The 17,227-nt window shown below is 37.6% G+C and overlaps 1 protein-coding gene across 5 annotated transcripts in view; it reads left to right on the top strand.

Moving 5' to 3' along the window:
• The window catches only part of MYO16 (myosin XVI), a 360,734-nt gene that overhangs the window by 322,749 nt on the left and 20,758 nt on the right, over window positions 1–17,227 (top strand). For all 5 annotated transcript variants that reach the window (XM_027675110.1, XM_027675112.1, XM_027675113.1 and 2 more), the window contains exons 33-34: window positions 8,958–9,116; window positions 12,441–12,532. In XM_027675110.1, the coding sequence (XP_027530911.1) occupies window positions 8,958–9,116; window positions 12,441–12,532 (251 nt within the window). The remainder of the gene's footprint in view (window positions 1–8,957; window positions 9,117–12,440; window positions 12,533–17,227) is intronic.

The raw sequence follows: 17,227 nt of genomic DNA, 5'->3' as shown, positions 1-17,227 counted from the left end.
CAGATTGCAGCATGATGCTGACATACTAGTAGCATTTAGGGACAGTTTTTAGCCACAAATTGGCTATATTTGTGCACAGTATGGATGCTTATTAAACTGCATCCATGATAGCCATATGTTCTTGCTTTGAGGTTAACAAAGGTGTCATTAACCATCACTCTATCCCTTCAAAATGAACTTACAAACAAGCTAAAGATATATCTAAATTCAATTTTTATTTTAGAAGCTCACTCTGAAAGCAAATGGGATTGTTATCTGAGAGGTTTTCTACAATAGCTGTCCCTGTTTGGTGGGCAGGTTTACAGTACAGGTGAACCAAAAATATTCCTTGGATTGTCTCTTAGGATCTACTCAAATAATTCTTCTGCCCAATGCAGTCACCTATGCTAAGACTTCTGCATTGCAGTCAGTGCCAGAGCTGGTATGCGAGGGATCCTGAAAAATCTCTGTAGAAGCATTCTGTGGGAAAAGTAAATAGAACTGATGTGATGTTGGCAGTAGCAAATCTGTATCTGTTTGTTTCTTTGGAGATTTTTGTTTGTTTATTTTTACAATATTTGCAATTTTGTCTGAGGGGGAGGGAGGTTAAGACAGTGTCTCATCACATAATTCCTTCCAACAGCAACTAAAGCCCAGCAGTAATCGCTGTTCTGTTACCGAGATACCACACAGAAACGTAAACAAACTTTAATGTCTGCCTTCAAGAACAACTGCTGCATCCACATGAGTTAGAAGAAAACAGTTTGAAAAAAGGGAAACTGTGTTTCTCAGCAAATTGCCTCGTCCTTTTCCAGCACACCAGCAGCTTTTTAAACACAAAACCACAACAAGTAGACTCTTTGGTCGGCCAATCAACAAAGCTAACAGTAAATAAAACTATTACAGAGTGAAATCAGCTACTTTTTTTTTTTCATATTAGACTTGAAAAGGTGGTGGACATGGGAAGAAGTGCTTTTTCTAAGGCAAGAAATTGTCCCAAGCAGTGCTGCCCTCCTACCTGCCCTGTGTGGTTAGTTATGGACCTCAGAAAGGCCTGCAGAGACCAGTTCCTAGAGAAGATGGGATGAATGAAATCCCCAGTCCCTGAAATATGTACCCTAGCTGGAGTCTACCTCACTACACTGAAATGGTGTTCCAAGTTCTTGCTCAGATACTATCAGGCAAGAGAGGGGGCAGCCTGTCCAGATATTCTTCATCCTTTACTAGTGTTTGACAAGGGTGTTTTCTCCACTTCAGAGCAGTATTCTTAGTCTCATGTTGCAAACAAACCTAGTTCAACAATTCAGAGTCCTCCAGACAGGGAAAGAAGGCACTTATGTTATCTATCTCCCCCACCAATTCTGAAAGTTTACCTGGTCCAGGGATGTCCCTAACATTACTTCTAGGAAGGAGGGAAAGATCTGTAGGTTGTAATGATTGTCACTGAAATAAATGTAAAATAAGAGCACTATCTTCCCACCAGCACAAGTCTGTCAGAGAAGAAAGAAGAAACCTTCCTGTTCTAGGTGTATGCTTTCCAATCTGTGTTTACGAAATAGTAATTGAGCTGATGGCTCTTAAGGTCTGAACCAGACCTAGGAGTTCCTGCAGCAACTTCCTTCTCACTACCATCCTCATCTTCTGAACTGTGGCTGGTTGGTGTCACACTAACACAGTGTTCTTCGGAGGAGCTCTTTCCCTTCAGCAGAGTGAGTTTTGTCATGGCCCATGTCTCCTCTCTTTACTTTCCAGTGTTCACACAGAGGTTCCATGAATGCAGCTTCCCAGAGCATTTTGTGTTTGCCTGCTGCACTGAAGAATGCGGCTTCTGGAGTGGCTTGTAACATCATCTGATGGCTCCACTTACACAGCTCAGAGAGATAGGGTGCAGGAAGTGACACTGCAAATTCATTGCTACTATCCTAGGAGCATCACTGCAGGGGGGAAGTCCTAGACAATTGCTGCTGTAAGGGTAAGCATGGTGAGGTGAAATAAATCAATGAATAATTACTGCCTCTGATGGTGGTGGCAGCCAGCAGCACAACTAAGAGGGTGAGACAGGCAGCAGCACTAATAGACTGGGGGAATCCTGTCTTGACAGTTTTCAGCCTGCTCCATTTCTTTCAGCAAATAAGATGCATCTGTTTGCCTCCAGCTCTCAGCAGACAAAGTAAACAGTCATGCTACAGGAGGTCATGGTGTGACTTCATGTGAGTAAACTGAACTACTCTGAAGCAATACGCATTTATCCAGTGAAAGGGCACCCAAGACAACATGTGCTGAGGGTAGCTAGCAAATGCCACAGAAAAGGAATGTCTCAGCACTAAGAGCAAAACAGGAAACACCAAGTATAATTGTCAAGGTGCAACAAAACAGTGAACACTAGAGCCAAAATAAAATGACCTGTTCTTATTTAAACTCCTCTCCCCTTCCTTCTTCAAAAAATATCTGCAAAATTTCTGCTATTTTTTTTTCCCCTCATGATGTCCACTTACTACTGTAAATGTAACAAATATCTACGGTCAGCCAGTAGGATTCAGTATATTCCTGACTTTCCCAAGAAAGAATGAGAGCACAGATCAGAAATACATTCTGTCTGCAGCATCTTGTCTTTTATATGCTGGTTAATAGGATCCATCAGTGCTCTCTTATTCACATGTATAATAATAAGCTGCTTGATTTGAAATTCCCATTTTGCTGTATGTCAGCCATAAGTTTCAAGGAAATTGAGGTATTTAGCTTTTAGATTTCATGGTAGTTCAGATACAAAAACCTTCTCCTCCTGTATTGCAATAATTTATCTGCCATAATTTATGTGTCTTCCTTTTTTTAAGTTGCTGATACAGTGTGAGTAGCTGTGGATCTTGATACCTAAACTTGTGTATTGATTACTGATTACAGAAAATCATGTTTTCTATGAACAATGAAATAATGTTTGATGTTATACTGAGATTGTTTCAAATTTAGAACTGAAATACATCCTGCCTAGCTTGTGACACTGAATTTCCTCAGCTGAGAGCTTGTCCTTAGCTCTCTGTTTAATTAAAGAAATGTGTGCCTTGAAAGAATGGTCATGTCAAGTCAGATCAAGAGGAGTGTATTACTTCCATTTATACCAGAGCAAAACTAGGGAGAACTTGCTCTCCCTGTACAGTCAGGATGAAACCTGCAAATGTGGCTTCAGCAGAACTGTTCAGTGCTCCACTAGTCCCATCTGATCTGAGGCAGTTTTTCTTCCACAGTTTTCCTTTTTTTTCTGAGATGGATTAATATTGACCACTGATTTCTGATTGTGGTAACTAGCCGTCAAGGTGAAGGGCTATATCTGTTTCGTTAAATGAACCAGTGCCATGAAATGTCCTTGGTATGGCAGCTCAATCCTTTGCACATTCCAAGTGCTAGAGCAGTCCCTGGCATCGTTTGGGACCTGGCAGGCTGGCTCCCTTCCAGAAAGATCTGGACATAGTTCAGGAAATGACACAGGCCAGGGACTATTCACAGTAGATGACTTGGATGCAACCTCTCTGCTGTGGAGGGCAAGAAACTGTAATAGCACAGATATGGGTCTCTTACCATTTGCCTCAGGGCCAGAGAACAGTTATGATCACATTTGAATAACCAGGATAGACAAAGCAAGAGTCCCACTATATTTACCCTATATTAGGAGTCCCTTAGTGCTTTGGTCATGCTGCACAAAGCACCCAAGGAAAGCATGAATGTGATCCAAAACCTGCTGAAAGCAGTGGAGGCTTTCTGTTGTTAATGATGAGTTTTCAGTCAGATTGTAAATGAACACTAAATGTTATAAGGAGAAGTATTTGGAAAAAAAATATGGGGACAGAAATACATTATGAATATATCTCCCTTCAAAGAAAGGAGAGCAAAGCAAGGGCTTTGACAGAAAAGAAAAATACAGCCCAACCAGGTGAGTTACTGCTGGGCCTTTAAAGCATACTAGTTTTTCATGTCTTGCTGCACAAACAGTCTGTGATGATTCCACCTAAATGCTGATAGCAATCATTGATTTATACTTTGCTTTAGACTTTGTTAAATAGGGTAAATGTATAATTTCTGTAGAAAACTAATAGCTTCTCAAAATATTTCAGTATTGCAATTTAATCTGTCATCTGAATAGAGCCTGTACTGGCTCATTTTCTAATTTGGTGATAAAGCATTAATTCAGCCTAAATGCTACTTATGAAATAACTGTGATGTTTGGGATCATACATTTTATGTTTGAGGGAAAAAAGAGCTTTATAATCGGATATTTGAAAGTCATGGCTCAATTAAAAGAGTTTAAGTTATTCTTTTGACAAAAGGTTCTATCACAGAGTTTATGTGTATTGATTTCTTTTAAAAGTGAGATAATGACTCAAAAAGGGGGGGAGCAAATACATTCATTTCCATAATTGCCATATTCTGAATTCTTTTTTACAAAATGAGTGAAATCCTGTCCATCTTGTGCCTTATGACCTTGTCATGAGTTTTAAACTCGGTCTCTTCCAGGAACATTAAGGATAACAAGCAAATGTGGATTTCATGAGCTGCCTCTTTTGCATACTGTTCTTATTACACTTTTCAAGTAATGTTGATGTAATTAATTATGTATTTGTTGGAATATGGAGCTTGCTTGTAAGGAAATAACTGTTACACTTTGATTTGTTATACTCTGATTAAAAGCACTGTACATGTGATTGCTTCCAGCTAGTAACTATGCTACAGCATAGCTGAGGGGTAAATGATGCCCTCTATCCAAACATCCGTACATCCTTGCAGTCTATACATACTCATTAACTGCAAGATTAGTCAGAGTAGAACTTGACTGAGTCAGAGATATCTTTTCGGCAAAGTCAGTTTACTGAAATAATAGTCCAAATGCTGTTCACTTTTGCAGAGTCTTTAGGTTTTCACTTAAAACTTGTAGTTCTTTTATAATCATGAACTCCCACCATGCTCTTACAGCTGATACCTCTCTGTAGCTAGTCTCTTGCAAGTAGGTATGGATGACTCTTCAAATAACATCAAATACTGGCTGGAAACTGTTAGAGATGCTGTTACATTAAAAAAAAAATTGAAATCTGGTAAGTAATCCATCCATCTATGAAGAACAGCAGATCACAAATCTGAACAAAATGTAACATTCAGCATGTTGGTGAAAATGTTCAACCATAGTAACCATAGTGCGTTCTTTCCTGTCTTCTAAAGTATTTCTGATAGTTTCAGAAAGTCGATAAGGGATGAGAGAGCAGTGCATATCTGCATATCTGCAGGGTTTCATGGCAGCAGGGGCAAGTTGACATTAATGTGGAGAAAAGTCCAAATTTCTATGTTAGGTGACTAAGAAAACATGAGGGTAAAAAAATGGTCTGCATTTCAGACCAATACTTGACATAAAAAATAGGAATCAGTAGGAATTTTAAATAGAAATACCTGTTACCTGGGAAGGTATTACCTCTTACAATGATATAGGCTGGGATCAGGCTGTCTGAGGAGCAGCCCTGGGAAAAGAGTGCTGCGGGCCCTGAGAGCTGGGCAGGAGCCATCAGTGAGACTTAGCATCAGAGACAGCCAGCAGCATCCAGGGCTGTGGCCTCCACTGAACCCTCTCCGGTAGCTCCTTGTCTCTCTTGTACTGAGGAGCCCAGAACTGGACACAGTAAATGCTCAGGGCTAAAGTGTGATTCTGTAAGCACAGACTGGGGAGGGGATGGAGAGGAGGCAGCCAGGTCCTTCACAACTGTGCATGGCAGGGCAGTAAGGTACAGCAGGCAGGAACTGAAATGAGAGGGGTTCACTGTGGGTACTGAAACCTTTCCATGAGGACAGGCAGGGCAAGGGCAGGCAGACAGAGAGGCTACACAAGGAGGTTGGGCAGGCTCCATCCTGGGAATTACAAAATTTGGCTGGGCAAAGCTCCGAGCGACCTGGTCTGACCTCACAGCTGGCCCTGCTTGGAGCAGAGGTGTACAAGGGACCTCCTGAGGTCCCTTCCACCCTGAATTTCACAGTGATCTTAGGTTAAATTTTGCATCACTGGGACAGTACACTGCTTACACCTGACTAAAGCATCCTCTTATTATCCTATTTATAGAAAAGATTCTCTTCAGAAAGTCACCCATTTTACACAAAGTCCAAAATAAATTAACAGTACTTTTTTGCTAGGATTACACTCTGGCTTCTCCAGTAGTCTGTTAGAAGTTTGCCAACATATGCAGTTACACTTTTTCTATAGACTCACGTGAATCTGCTCCAAAAAGGAGCTGAAGATGCCTATATATAGGAAATTAGTTCAAGTACCTTTATATAATATAGATTATTTTGAAATAAAATATGAGGTTTTTTCCCACCCCTGAGACCAGTTAAATAAGGCACTATGAAATATATTTTCTCCATATAGTTTTCTGTTTAGAAACTAAAGGTGTGCATTTCTTACAATGACTGTAGAGCACATGGGATAACAGATTTCTGTCTAGATAACTGTCCCAAAAGATACGCTGCATATATGTCCACTACTTATTTCTGCCAGTTTAGGATGATATTTTAGCTCAATAGTATCTATCCACGATATTTTTTGGTATTTCTTCCTACAGATACAAAGGAGAAAAGATAACTATTTTTTTTTCCAAGAGCCCTCCATGAATGCCACAAAAAGGTATCAATGTACCTATGAAACAAAAGGCTTCTACAAACAGAAATGCACGAAAAAGTCTTTCTACTTGCTCATTCACAAATGAATTGCAGATGTCAGGCAAATCAATAAATCTTTTGGATATCAAGAAAAATAAGGATCCCAGCCACTTCCCCCGAGATTCTCTATGTAAAAGGTGGCATAATAGTTATGTAGGTGGATTATGATCTATAGGCGAGTGCACTGACTATTAACATCTAAAAGTGACATTTCCTTTTCAGACAAATTTAAAATGAGCTGCAAAGATGCATTTTGTAGTCAACTTGCTTGTAAAAAAACTAAATCAGGCATGCTCTTATAATTGTACTGTATGCATTTTCCAGTTCAGGCTCTGGTTCTACCTCCTCTCCCAAGTCAATTACTGTGGGTAGAGCTGGCCTAATTTTTTAAATGCATAACACATTTGCCTAAAGAAGCATTTTATGAAACAGTGCCACTGAAACAATCCAATCAGATTTGGCAAAAAATAATGATCAGGGAATGAGGGCATGAAAGGGAGGGAAAAAAAAACAAAAACACCCAAAACAACCAAACATTGAAATGTTTAATCTAACAGCTTGAAAATTAGCTTTTTGACTTTTTAAGACAGTTTTTTTGTTAGACAAGGAGATCTTAAGAAGGATTAGAGTCAGATAACTGAAATCTAAACCAAAATAAGAAAGCCCTTTTAAAAGAAGTAAAACATTTTGAGTTAACCAGAATGAATTTATAGTTTTCATTTCATTAACTAGTTTTTTAAATGTTGGTACTTTGTAAATGAGGTGGATTTTTTTTCAGTTCAGGCATAAAAATGAAAAATTAACCATACAACTTTGGCTTGGAAAAATCTGCAGGTAAAGTATCCATTACCTGGTGAAAAAATGTCTTTCCTTCCCCTTGAAAAATGTTCATGTGCTCAAGATTTATAAGAATATATTGTATCTTTAGCAGAGCTGAGGATGTTATTGGAAGTATGAATGAATGCTGCAGTGTTGGTTTTAATAGGTAGTCTTTTGACCTCCTTTGGTTCCTGCCATCATTATGACTAAGCTTAAATAGACACAACTAAAATCAAGGAATAACTCTTTGAGAGCTGTCATAGAAGAGAAACTTCCATTTTAGAGTGTTACAGGAGGACCTCTGCACTCAGGGCAGCCATAATACGTCAGCCCCACACTTAAGGCCAGCTCTCAGAGGGGATGGAAAGAGTTTGGAAAACTGAAACAGAGCACTGAATTCAGCTTTGTCTTCCATGAATCAAACCTGACTATCTTTATCTGACTATCACAAGAAAAGAATATGCATATATGTTCAATACAAAAAAAAAAAGATAGTCAGGGATACAAGTATTGCAGTGGGGGTCCCTCTTACTATCTCCGTCCCTTCACAGTCTTGCCTTGCAGCTCTGAACCTGCTTTAGGCCCCTGAACTCCAGTGGGGAGTTCAGCACCAAGCACCACTCAGGCATAGCCTATGGCAGAGCCTTGTTTCTTGTGGTGCACTGGGCTGACAAAGCCAGGCAAGCTCAGAGCCAGCTCCAGGCACTTTGCTGTGATCTGTTCTGCTTTGTGTGGATATGCAATCAGTCAGAGGGGGAAGAAGAAAAGGGTTTTGTTTTGCCCTTTTCTTTGAACAAATGCCTGTGCATCGTACAAAGCTTAGGAATTCCTACAGGATCAGACCTCCTCTGATATCTTGAAGAAATTTAGCTAAAAGGCTCTGACGTGAAAACCTGTAACTTTATACAAAATGACAGCTGATGGCTAGGAAGCCCCAAGGCCGGGTAAATAATGGCCATGGGGAGGCTGTGCTGGGAGGAATGTTGCTACGTATGGTTTCATCTCAAAAGCCATTTTATTTCATGTGGGAGGAGATAAAAGAAAAAAATAACCCCATGTTATATCTGTTGTTCATATCACCTAATGCAATGATGAAAGGCATTGCAGTGATGACAGTTGTATGTAAACTCCTGTGAGTACAATATACTAGAATATAAAATAGAGACAATACAAACACTTGCTGAGTTTTATCCACTAATATTTGTGTGGAAAGAAAGAATATAAATTAAATTTTGTAATGATATTCACTTCCATAAGCTTTAAAAGGCTACAAATGGAACACTAGCAAAAAACATAACAAAATGAAACAGAACAAAAAACCACCCTGCAAAAATCACTGACTTAAACCTTCCACGTTCATCACTGGACTTGTGAATTTAGTACTTAATTAAATTAATTTGATTTTTTTCTACTTACATGTCAAAGCCACTAGTTAATAGGAGGCTGACAAGCATTTTCTCTGTTTGTATCAGGTGCTGAAACTAATCTGAACTTGAGAAGCAGGGAAGATCCACATACATCAGATACTGGATCAGAAACGCAGGATAAAAATGCAAATAACCATGGAACTCAGTCATCTAATCCACTGTCCAGTTCGGTGACTGCTGAAAATGGAAATTCAGTATCAAATGGTAAGCAGTTTTTAATCCCAAAGCTCTTCTAACATAAAATTGCTGAAGTGTTTGCTTGAATGAGCTTTTTAAGATATACTCAGGTTGGAATCTTCTGAGTTGTGAAATATCTGTGTTTCTGGAACTGGCTTAACTTCGTATGTGTAAACTGATAAGCCCCTCTCCAGTAAAAGCTGAATGTGAAGAAAATAAAACAGCTTCTGTTGAGGAATTTGTAATTAGTTCGGCTCCAAGTCTATAAGCAGCCTAAGGCCTGGAGGACTCAGATTTGAGATTCTGATCCTATAATCAATATAAATGGGATAGAAAATGGAAAATCAGGATATCCCTTTGCTATAGGTGCCTTACTAGTGAATGATAAATTGTTTATCATTGCAATACAAAATAGTGCAAGAGCAGTGACAGAAAGAATGAAATCTTTCAAGGTCTTAGAAATCCGAAGGAAATAACACTCCTGTGAGTTCAGATTTTTAATAGAAAATTTAAATGTTTCATTTTTTATAACATATTGCTCTTCATTTTTAGTTTATTTTTAGTATTAGAAGTAACGCTTTTTTACAGCTCTGTACTATCAAACTATGACTTTTCCACCACAAATCTTCCATGCTTATCAGAGTTCTTAGTCTGAAAGAAAGAGCATTTGCCATTTCTTATACAAACACATAAGGTAATTAGAAAGCCTATAATAACCTTTGACATCATAATGCTGAAAGTTGTGATCCTACATCATCCAAAACAACAGATCCTTTTGTGGGAGACCCTCGAAATACTGCAGGTAAAAGTTTACTGAAATTTGTTGTCATTTTCAACTAGCACCTTATAGGATATAGAGAAATGTTTAATCACTAAGTGAAAACTTTAAATTTGATAACTATAGTAAGTGACTGAGATGACCTAACTCTTGGTTAGCAAAGGGGAGATATTACCCAGCTATCTGACAGTTCTGTACGCCCAGTGGAGTGTGTTGTAGAGGTGCTTACTCAGTGTAACCCAAGTGAAAATTAGAGTAGTTATTACATAGATAAGACATACACTTTGCACTGTGCTCTTCGTGCAGCTCTTGGCACTTTACTGTCCCTTGAAGGAAGCCTCCCTGGTTATTCCCCTTCATTTACATCTGAAGTCCACTGCTTGTTTATGGAGATCCATGTGAATGGACTCCTGTATAGTTTATGCAGATTGGCATCAGACTAACTGTAAGAGCCCCCATGCCGTTATTCAGGTAAGAGGATTAGTCCTGTCTAATTCCAGCTGTCAAGAAGGCAGCCATTCTTCTGCCTGAACAGGTCACTTGAGGGCTGCAGTCTGCTACACGGCTTCTTGAAACTTGCTACCAGATCTAAGCTCATCAGGCAAGAAGCCATGGAAAGGGAGAGGTATCATAGCAGATAACCTGACAGAAAAGAGGCATGTCACCATGACACAGGCTATATGCTACTGAGAACAGAACCCTACATCTCACCTTTCCTGGTGATGCCTGTTTCACAGGCATATATCTGCCGTATATCATCTACATATATGTGTGCCAATGTATCAAGTGGAGCTGATCAGTAAATGCAGCCTGTGTGTGAATGCAGAAACATGAAGGTTTGAGGACTGATGAATGACCATGGTTGCAAATACCCAGAAACTCTGTGGTGGTGTTGTTTTTGTCAAATATGGGTGTTGGAGGCCAGGAGGTGCAGTCTCCAGTTCCATAGTAGGAGAGCCTAAGAGACTGGGGGTTCTCTGGAACCACAGAACCACGTCTATATGTCCAGTGATTTAGATCTCAATATTTGAGATGCAATTTATTTATCTGTAGGATTCTAAGAAGAGTATCTGAGAATAGTGAAGAAATAGGGAATAGAAAGTATAGGAAGAAGATCAGAGATTCAGTGTGGGATCTTCCTTTGAAGCAATATAGAAAAGGCATTACAGGGACTAAGTGGGTGAAGGATTGGGTTTCTAGTTTGAATGCCTAGGACAAGGCTGCATTCTTGATTATGTGGAAAAACGGCATGTGTTTCTTTCTTTTCACTTCTCCAGTTAGAGGTTATTGATTGACTCATATTCCTTACTGTCATTTTCACCACCACATATAATTGCACCAATAATGTATAGCAAGCATGATTTTGCCAAAAAAATGCCAAATTAGACTTACTTTTGGTAACCTGAGAACAGTTGCAGGAAAGCTGAATCCAAATGTTGTAGTTTGTGCTCAGACTGAACCCCTGATTAACTTAGGTTCTTGTAATTCTGCCCCTGGCCCTGCTAAACTGATGGTTTCAACCTTGGACTGAATTAAGCAAGGTCTTATTCAATGCACAGCTGTGGTATCCTAATATTTACTTAGGTGTACATAAAGGAAAGCTCTTGGAATGTAATCAACTACTTCATTTATCTTTCTAAACTCTACCAAGCCTTTGCTTGCCATGTCTGTGACAATGTGCTGTTGCTGTACATGGAAACTTTACTTATTTGATAAGACCTCTTATCAAACTGCTTTTTACAGAAATAAACATAAAGTCATTGATAACTTGATTCTTAGCTCAAGGCTGTCATGGATGGTAGATCCTAAAATGTACTAATATAGTGTAAAAGAAATAACTTTTTCATAACATGCGGCCTGGCCTAGGAAAGTATTTTTATTCATTTCTGATGCTCTAAAATTGTGCAAATATTTTACATTCTACCTTTTATTTGAATTAAATGAATAACACCTTCCCACCCCAGCCAACAATGAGCCTCACTCTAAGATCACTGTGCAGAGGTGTTTGTTTCTCTTGACTACAGAGGCAGACTACCTGGCTCTTTTACACTGGGCGACTGGTTGTTACACAGCTAAATTTCGGGCAGCTAATTCCCATATCAATAGTGCACAATAAGTACAAGAATTACAAAAAAAACGTTCTGTACTGATGAAGTTTGAAGTCCTGGACCTAATATTGACTTCCTGTGTGACATAGAGATATTATTTGAGAGCAGACCACAGGCTTGGTTTTTGTTCCCTTTGCATTATTTCTGCAATGAAAAGGAGCCAGGGAAAGAGGAGCCAGGGATTTCCACATTGCAGAAGGAATCCCTGGCCAGTGTATAGATAATGTGTTATTTGTAGGCTCTTCCTTGCTCCTTCTTGTAAACCAACATGCTATGATGCTATTCATACTTAGTAAACAATAATCATTCCAGTTTCAGTAAGCATGGAAATAGTAAATATTCAGGCAAATGTGTAACTTTTTTTTGTTCTTTCCTTAGTAAAACATGTCAAAGTCTTTTGAATCTTATGCTGAAATCAGCCAATGCAGAAATCTCAGGTTGTAAATGAGTATTCTTCTGTTTTAGGTTTACCAGAGGAAAATGAATATTCAAGACTGTCTGCCAGCACTACAGCAGGCTCATCAATTCAAAGACACAGGGAGAGCCACACTAGTCAGGTAAATATTTAATTGATGGTTTCTAGAACCAGTTAAAAGAATCATAGTAGCTGCATGTTGAAAGCTATCTTGATTCAAATTTGGGTGTTGGCATTGAAAAATGCAGACTTCTTTTACAGCTTTGTATTGAGCTAAGGACAATAATCAATTTACTATTAACTGTTTTTGCTGGAAGAATGATCATCCTGAAAGGTTCTCATGGTGAGTTCAAAGTTTATGAAACATACTGTTGCTGTTTGTGATGATGCTGTTTTCAGGCAGGAAATATGTCTCTTCACCCTGAGAGGACAAAGATGTTATCTGTCTCAAGATATTCATTCATACCAGAAATAGTTGCATGATAATGAACCTCATAGGAATAAATGCATAATTATGTCATCCTTTTGTATACAAAAGCAATGAAGACTTTAAAAATAGTCTTCACAATTTTATAAAAAATCAATAATTAATAAAATCAAAATATCTATCAATTAAAACAGCAATAAGTACTAATGTAGTTTGAAGTTTGCACTGGTTCTCTGAAAATTTCTGTTTAGTTAATGTAATTTTAAAATTACAACATAGAATTAAGTTTGATGGGCATTAAGTGAACAAAAAGGAATAAAATTTGTCATAATATATTTTCTTCATTCTTTTCTTCAGCATTTTATACATAATGTGAACCACTTTACTTTCAAAGTAGCCAATTCAGGCATGAAGGCATTCAAAAAATTTTATTATTGTATTATATTATTTCATTTAAATGGCTTAGTGTATTCTCCTGTTGTCATTGTGTCTTCAGTCCACTTTTCTAAAAAGGTAGTCCCAAGCAATTGTTTTTTATTTGAGATGACTGTAAGAGGTTTACAGTAAAGCTAAATATTGTCCAAAGAGGAAACAAATTGGAGCTGAGATGCCTTTTCACAACAGAAACCTGTCATTAAATAATTGTACAATTTCCAAACTATTTTACCAGAAGGTAGGGAAAGTGCTTTATCACATTTAAAAGCTACTTGTTCTCTGTAGGGGATAGCTGACATTTCTTAACAACAAAATCCTGGCCCTAATCAAGTTAAACAAATATTTGGTCATTGACTCCAGAAGGAGTGAGATTCAACCTTCAAAATTACACTTGATCTTAATTTAACTTTGAAAAACAATAGATTTCAACTCAGTAAATTTGTGAGCAAACTAGTACAAAAGTTTTCACTTTTTGTTTTTCTTCCCCACTGTCAAAAGCACGTAACTACAGTGCCTATTCTGAGTTGAAAGATTGTGCCAAGACAGCACTCAGCACTACACTTAATCTCTTCAGACACACAAGTAAGGCCAGCCGGCCTTATTTCTATGTTGCCCTGGCATACATAGAAACTTATCCAGCTCGTACACAGTAACAAATTTTTTTCTATCACCATACCTCTCAGACTCTCAAAAATGGATTTTGGCTGTGTTGTGAAAAAATACTTACACCTCTGCTGTCTCCAGATCAGTATACTGGATGAGGATATGGGATTCTGAAGATGACTAGAGGCAGTGTATTGAGTTGGCTCTATTACATTTTTAATGATCAACCAAATACTTATTAGATATAAGAGTGGCCAAAGAGCCCTTTCTAGCAAATGAAAAGTCCCAAGTCCCTGACACTGCTGCAGTTTTAAACCTCACACAGTGAGATGCTTTTGTCCTATAGCACCTTACAACTCTGTTGCTAATCAGCTTGCCTGGGATTGAGAAGGATCATGTTTAAATTACTAAATCAGTGCAGTACAAGGAGAGTTAGATGAACTAGGTATAGGGGAGCCATTATCTTCTTATCTTTGCAGATAGAAACTGTGAAGTTCGTAATAAGTACTAATTAGTAATTTAAGAATTTTTAGAATCTTTAGTAATTTAAATGTTTTATTTTAGAAGCAAGTTGTTAACCATTTACAAACTTGTACTTTTAATTTTTCCAAAAGTACTTGAATACAATTTTATTTTAGTATTTTGAAATGCTTTTCAGTAAATAGTTGTTTTGCCAAAATATTTCACAGATTTTTAAAATAGATTCCATGCAATGCACTCAGAATTACATGCAGAGACAATCCTTAAATGCAATCTCAGAGAGAACTCTGACAAGTTTAGAGAAGAAATCTGCAGTTCTGTGATTTTTGATACAATTGGTTTAATGAATAAACATCTTCCAAAATGGTGTTGCCAAAAGAAAAAGAAAAAGATCTTCTTCCCGTAAAAAGAAAAAAAAAATCTCAAAAAAGTCTGTTCTCACAGGGCTGAGAATTCTTACTGTGAAAAGCTTTCCTCACCATTTCCAAAACATGGCATATATTTGAAAATGATTGGGTTTAATTACAGTTGACATTTCTTAGCATGCTGCTAGTGACTCTAACAGCATACAAGCCTATTATAAAAGTCTTTGCCAGGCTTCAGTGCAGTAACCTTATCACTTTAAAGTAATTCTTGCACAGATGTATGGAATAGGACATATTATTTCACAGATCTGTAAAGGTACTGATTGACTAATTGCTCCAAAGAGACAAACTTGGACTGAGTCCTTGGATTTCTTGGCAGACACTGTCACTTTAGCTAAAGGAAACTGGTCCATTATCTTTCAGGGGCTTTAGTATTTATGGGATTTTTTTAATATCTAACTGCTAGTTCTTTGCTGAAGTGACAGGAAATATTTTCATTTTTGTCACAGGATCTCATATACATTCAACTAAAGTTTAGGCATTGTGGCTTACAGCACCATCATGTTGTCACATTAGGTGCTAATTACTTGCATCACTGCCTGATATGTCCTGCACACTGCAAACCTACACACTTCAGAGAAAAATTCTTCACCTCGATATCTGCCAAATGCAGCAAAAGGATCAATCTTTTAACAAACACTTTTAAAAGTAATTTTGAAAATAATTTCAAAATATCTTGCAGATGTGAACTCAGAATCTTAACTGATCATCTCTAAAGTGAAGTCTGCTGAAATAAAAGGAAAAAAAATCACTGTTGGCCATAAATGTTAATTTTCCAGGGCAGTGGTTACTTAACGAACAATTTTTACCAAATGAAAAAGGACAAAAATTAGAAAAAAAAAAAGTTGTTAAAATACTCATTGGAAAGTTATGGAATAAAATTCTTCTTTCTTCTGTTAGAAAAAGCAGAGGAATATTGAAATTAAAGTTTAATTTTTGTCTCATCAGAAATGAAAGAAGATAGATTAAAAGAAATATGTCTTGCATGTCAAAAGAACAACAAATTATGGGGGTTTTAAACTAATACCTTTTCCTTCATGTTGTTTTCTGACTGTACAGTTGTAGATTTCCAAGCATTTATACCTAAGGTTTCAAATAATACCACATAAAATATAAAGAACCTGACATCTGATATAACTCTGTAGCATCATCTTCAGCCTCAATTAAGATAAAAATTGAACCACAGGACTTCTAAATAAGTCTGAATCTGTAGTTTCAAATTCTCATGCCATATTTCCTTTCAGAGGCAAAAAAACTCTCCGAAGGGAAAGAGATGTTTCTTCTGGTCATTTGTGCCATAATCTTGCTTAGGAAATTTTGTTATGACTAAGAGTCTTTTCTATTTAGTCACACTCCAGGAAGTTATCCTAAAGCACAGTGGAAACACCACAAATGTTGAAATTGCTTAGCAGGGTCTAAAACTCAAAACCTCCCCTAAAATAAAAAAGCTTTATAAAATATTCTGTGGTCTTTTTCTTTTACACATTTCTCAATTCCTTAGCCAATCCAATGGGCTCTCTACTCCAGACTGTATTTAGTGCTTCCTCTGTTCTCAATAGCTGCTATGAGTGTCTATGTTTAAAAGATAGAGCATAAAAAACATAGAAATATATAAATTCTTTGGAGCGTCAGCAACAGCAGCAAGATGAAATACAGTCAATAAAAGTAAGCTTATATATTTGGCACCTCACACAAAAGCTAAGCAGCCCTGTCATCTTCTTTTTCACAGATCCGGGACTGTAATTTTTTTTTTTTTTGCTTTTGCTGTTGGTAAAAATATTTTAAAGTTGTTATTAGCATTCTCTATGAAGTGGGAAGTGGTGTAAGAAAGATATAGTGGAATGAAGAGAAACCGGCCAGCTGAAAGATACTTTTTTTCTTATGTGGGCAGCAAGAAGCAACATGGTCTGTCTGTAACAGGATGAGATGGACAACCTGGAGATAATGAACAGATGGGAAGTGAGGGGCAGATTAAAGACTAGAGTGATAATAAGCATGTGTGTGGGGTGGGAGTGGGGAGTAAACCAGGCACCAGATAAAGGATGATTCAGATAAGTAAGGTTGGAAGAAGGATAAAATTACAGAGAGAGAAGACAAATAAGAAAATGGAATAAGGTATTTAGAAAGAGGAAAGAAAGAAGAGCCAGAAAGAAGGAACAGACTCAGAGAAGTGAAAAAAACAGCTAAAAGGAAGATAAGAAAAAACAGGAGGGAAAGAGAAGAGTGATGGACTAAAAAGAGGGAGGGACTAAGAAGAAAAAAAGTAGAAGGTCTATGTGATGTTACAGATATGATATTCATCTTCATACGCATATCAATATGATCTTTTATATTCCATAAAATACAAATAACTGTAAATAATTGTCTGCATCTATAGAGTTGCATTCTATGCAAATTGAGTCATAACCATAGTCTCCTGAAGATTCAGCTATTCTAGAAGAAAGGTAGAAAATTTCCTGTGGAAAGA

This window comes from Neopelma chrysocephalum, unplaced genomic scaffold (genome assembly GCF_003984885.1).
Source record: "Neopelma chrysocephalum unplaced genomic scaffold, ASM398488v2 Primary Assembly neopelma1_25, whole genome shotgun sequence".
In the NCBI taxonomy this organism is placed as follows: domain Eukaryota; kingdom Metazoa; phylum Chordata; class Aves; order Passeriformes; family Pipridae; genus Neopelma; species Neopelma chrysocephalum.
The sequence above is the reverse complement of the archived record's forward strand: the minus strand, read 5'-3'. Positions and strand labels throughout refer to the sequence as shown.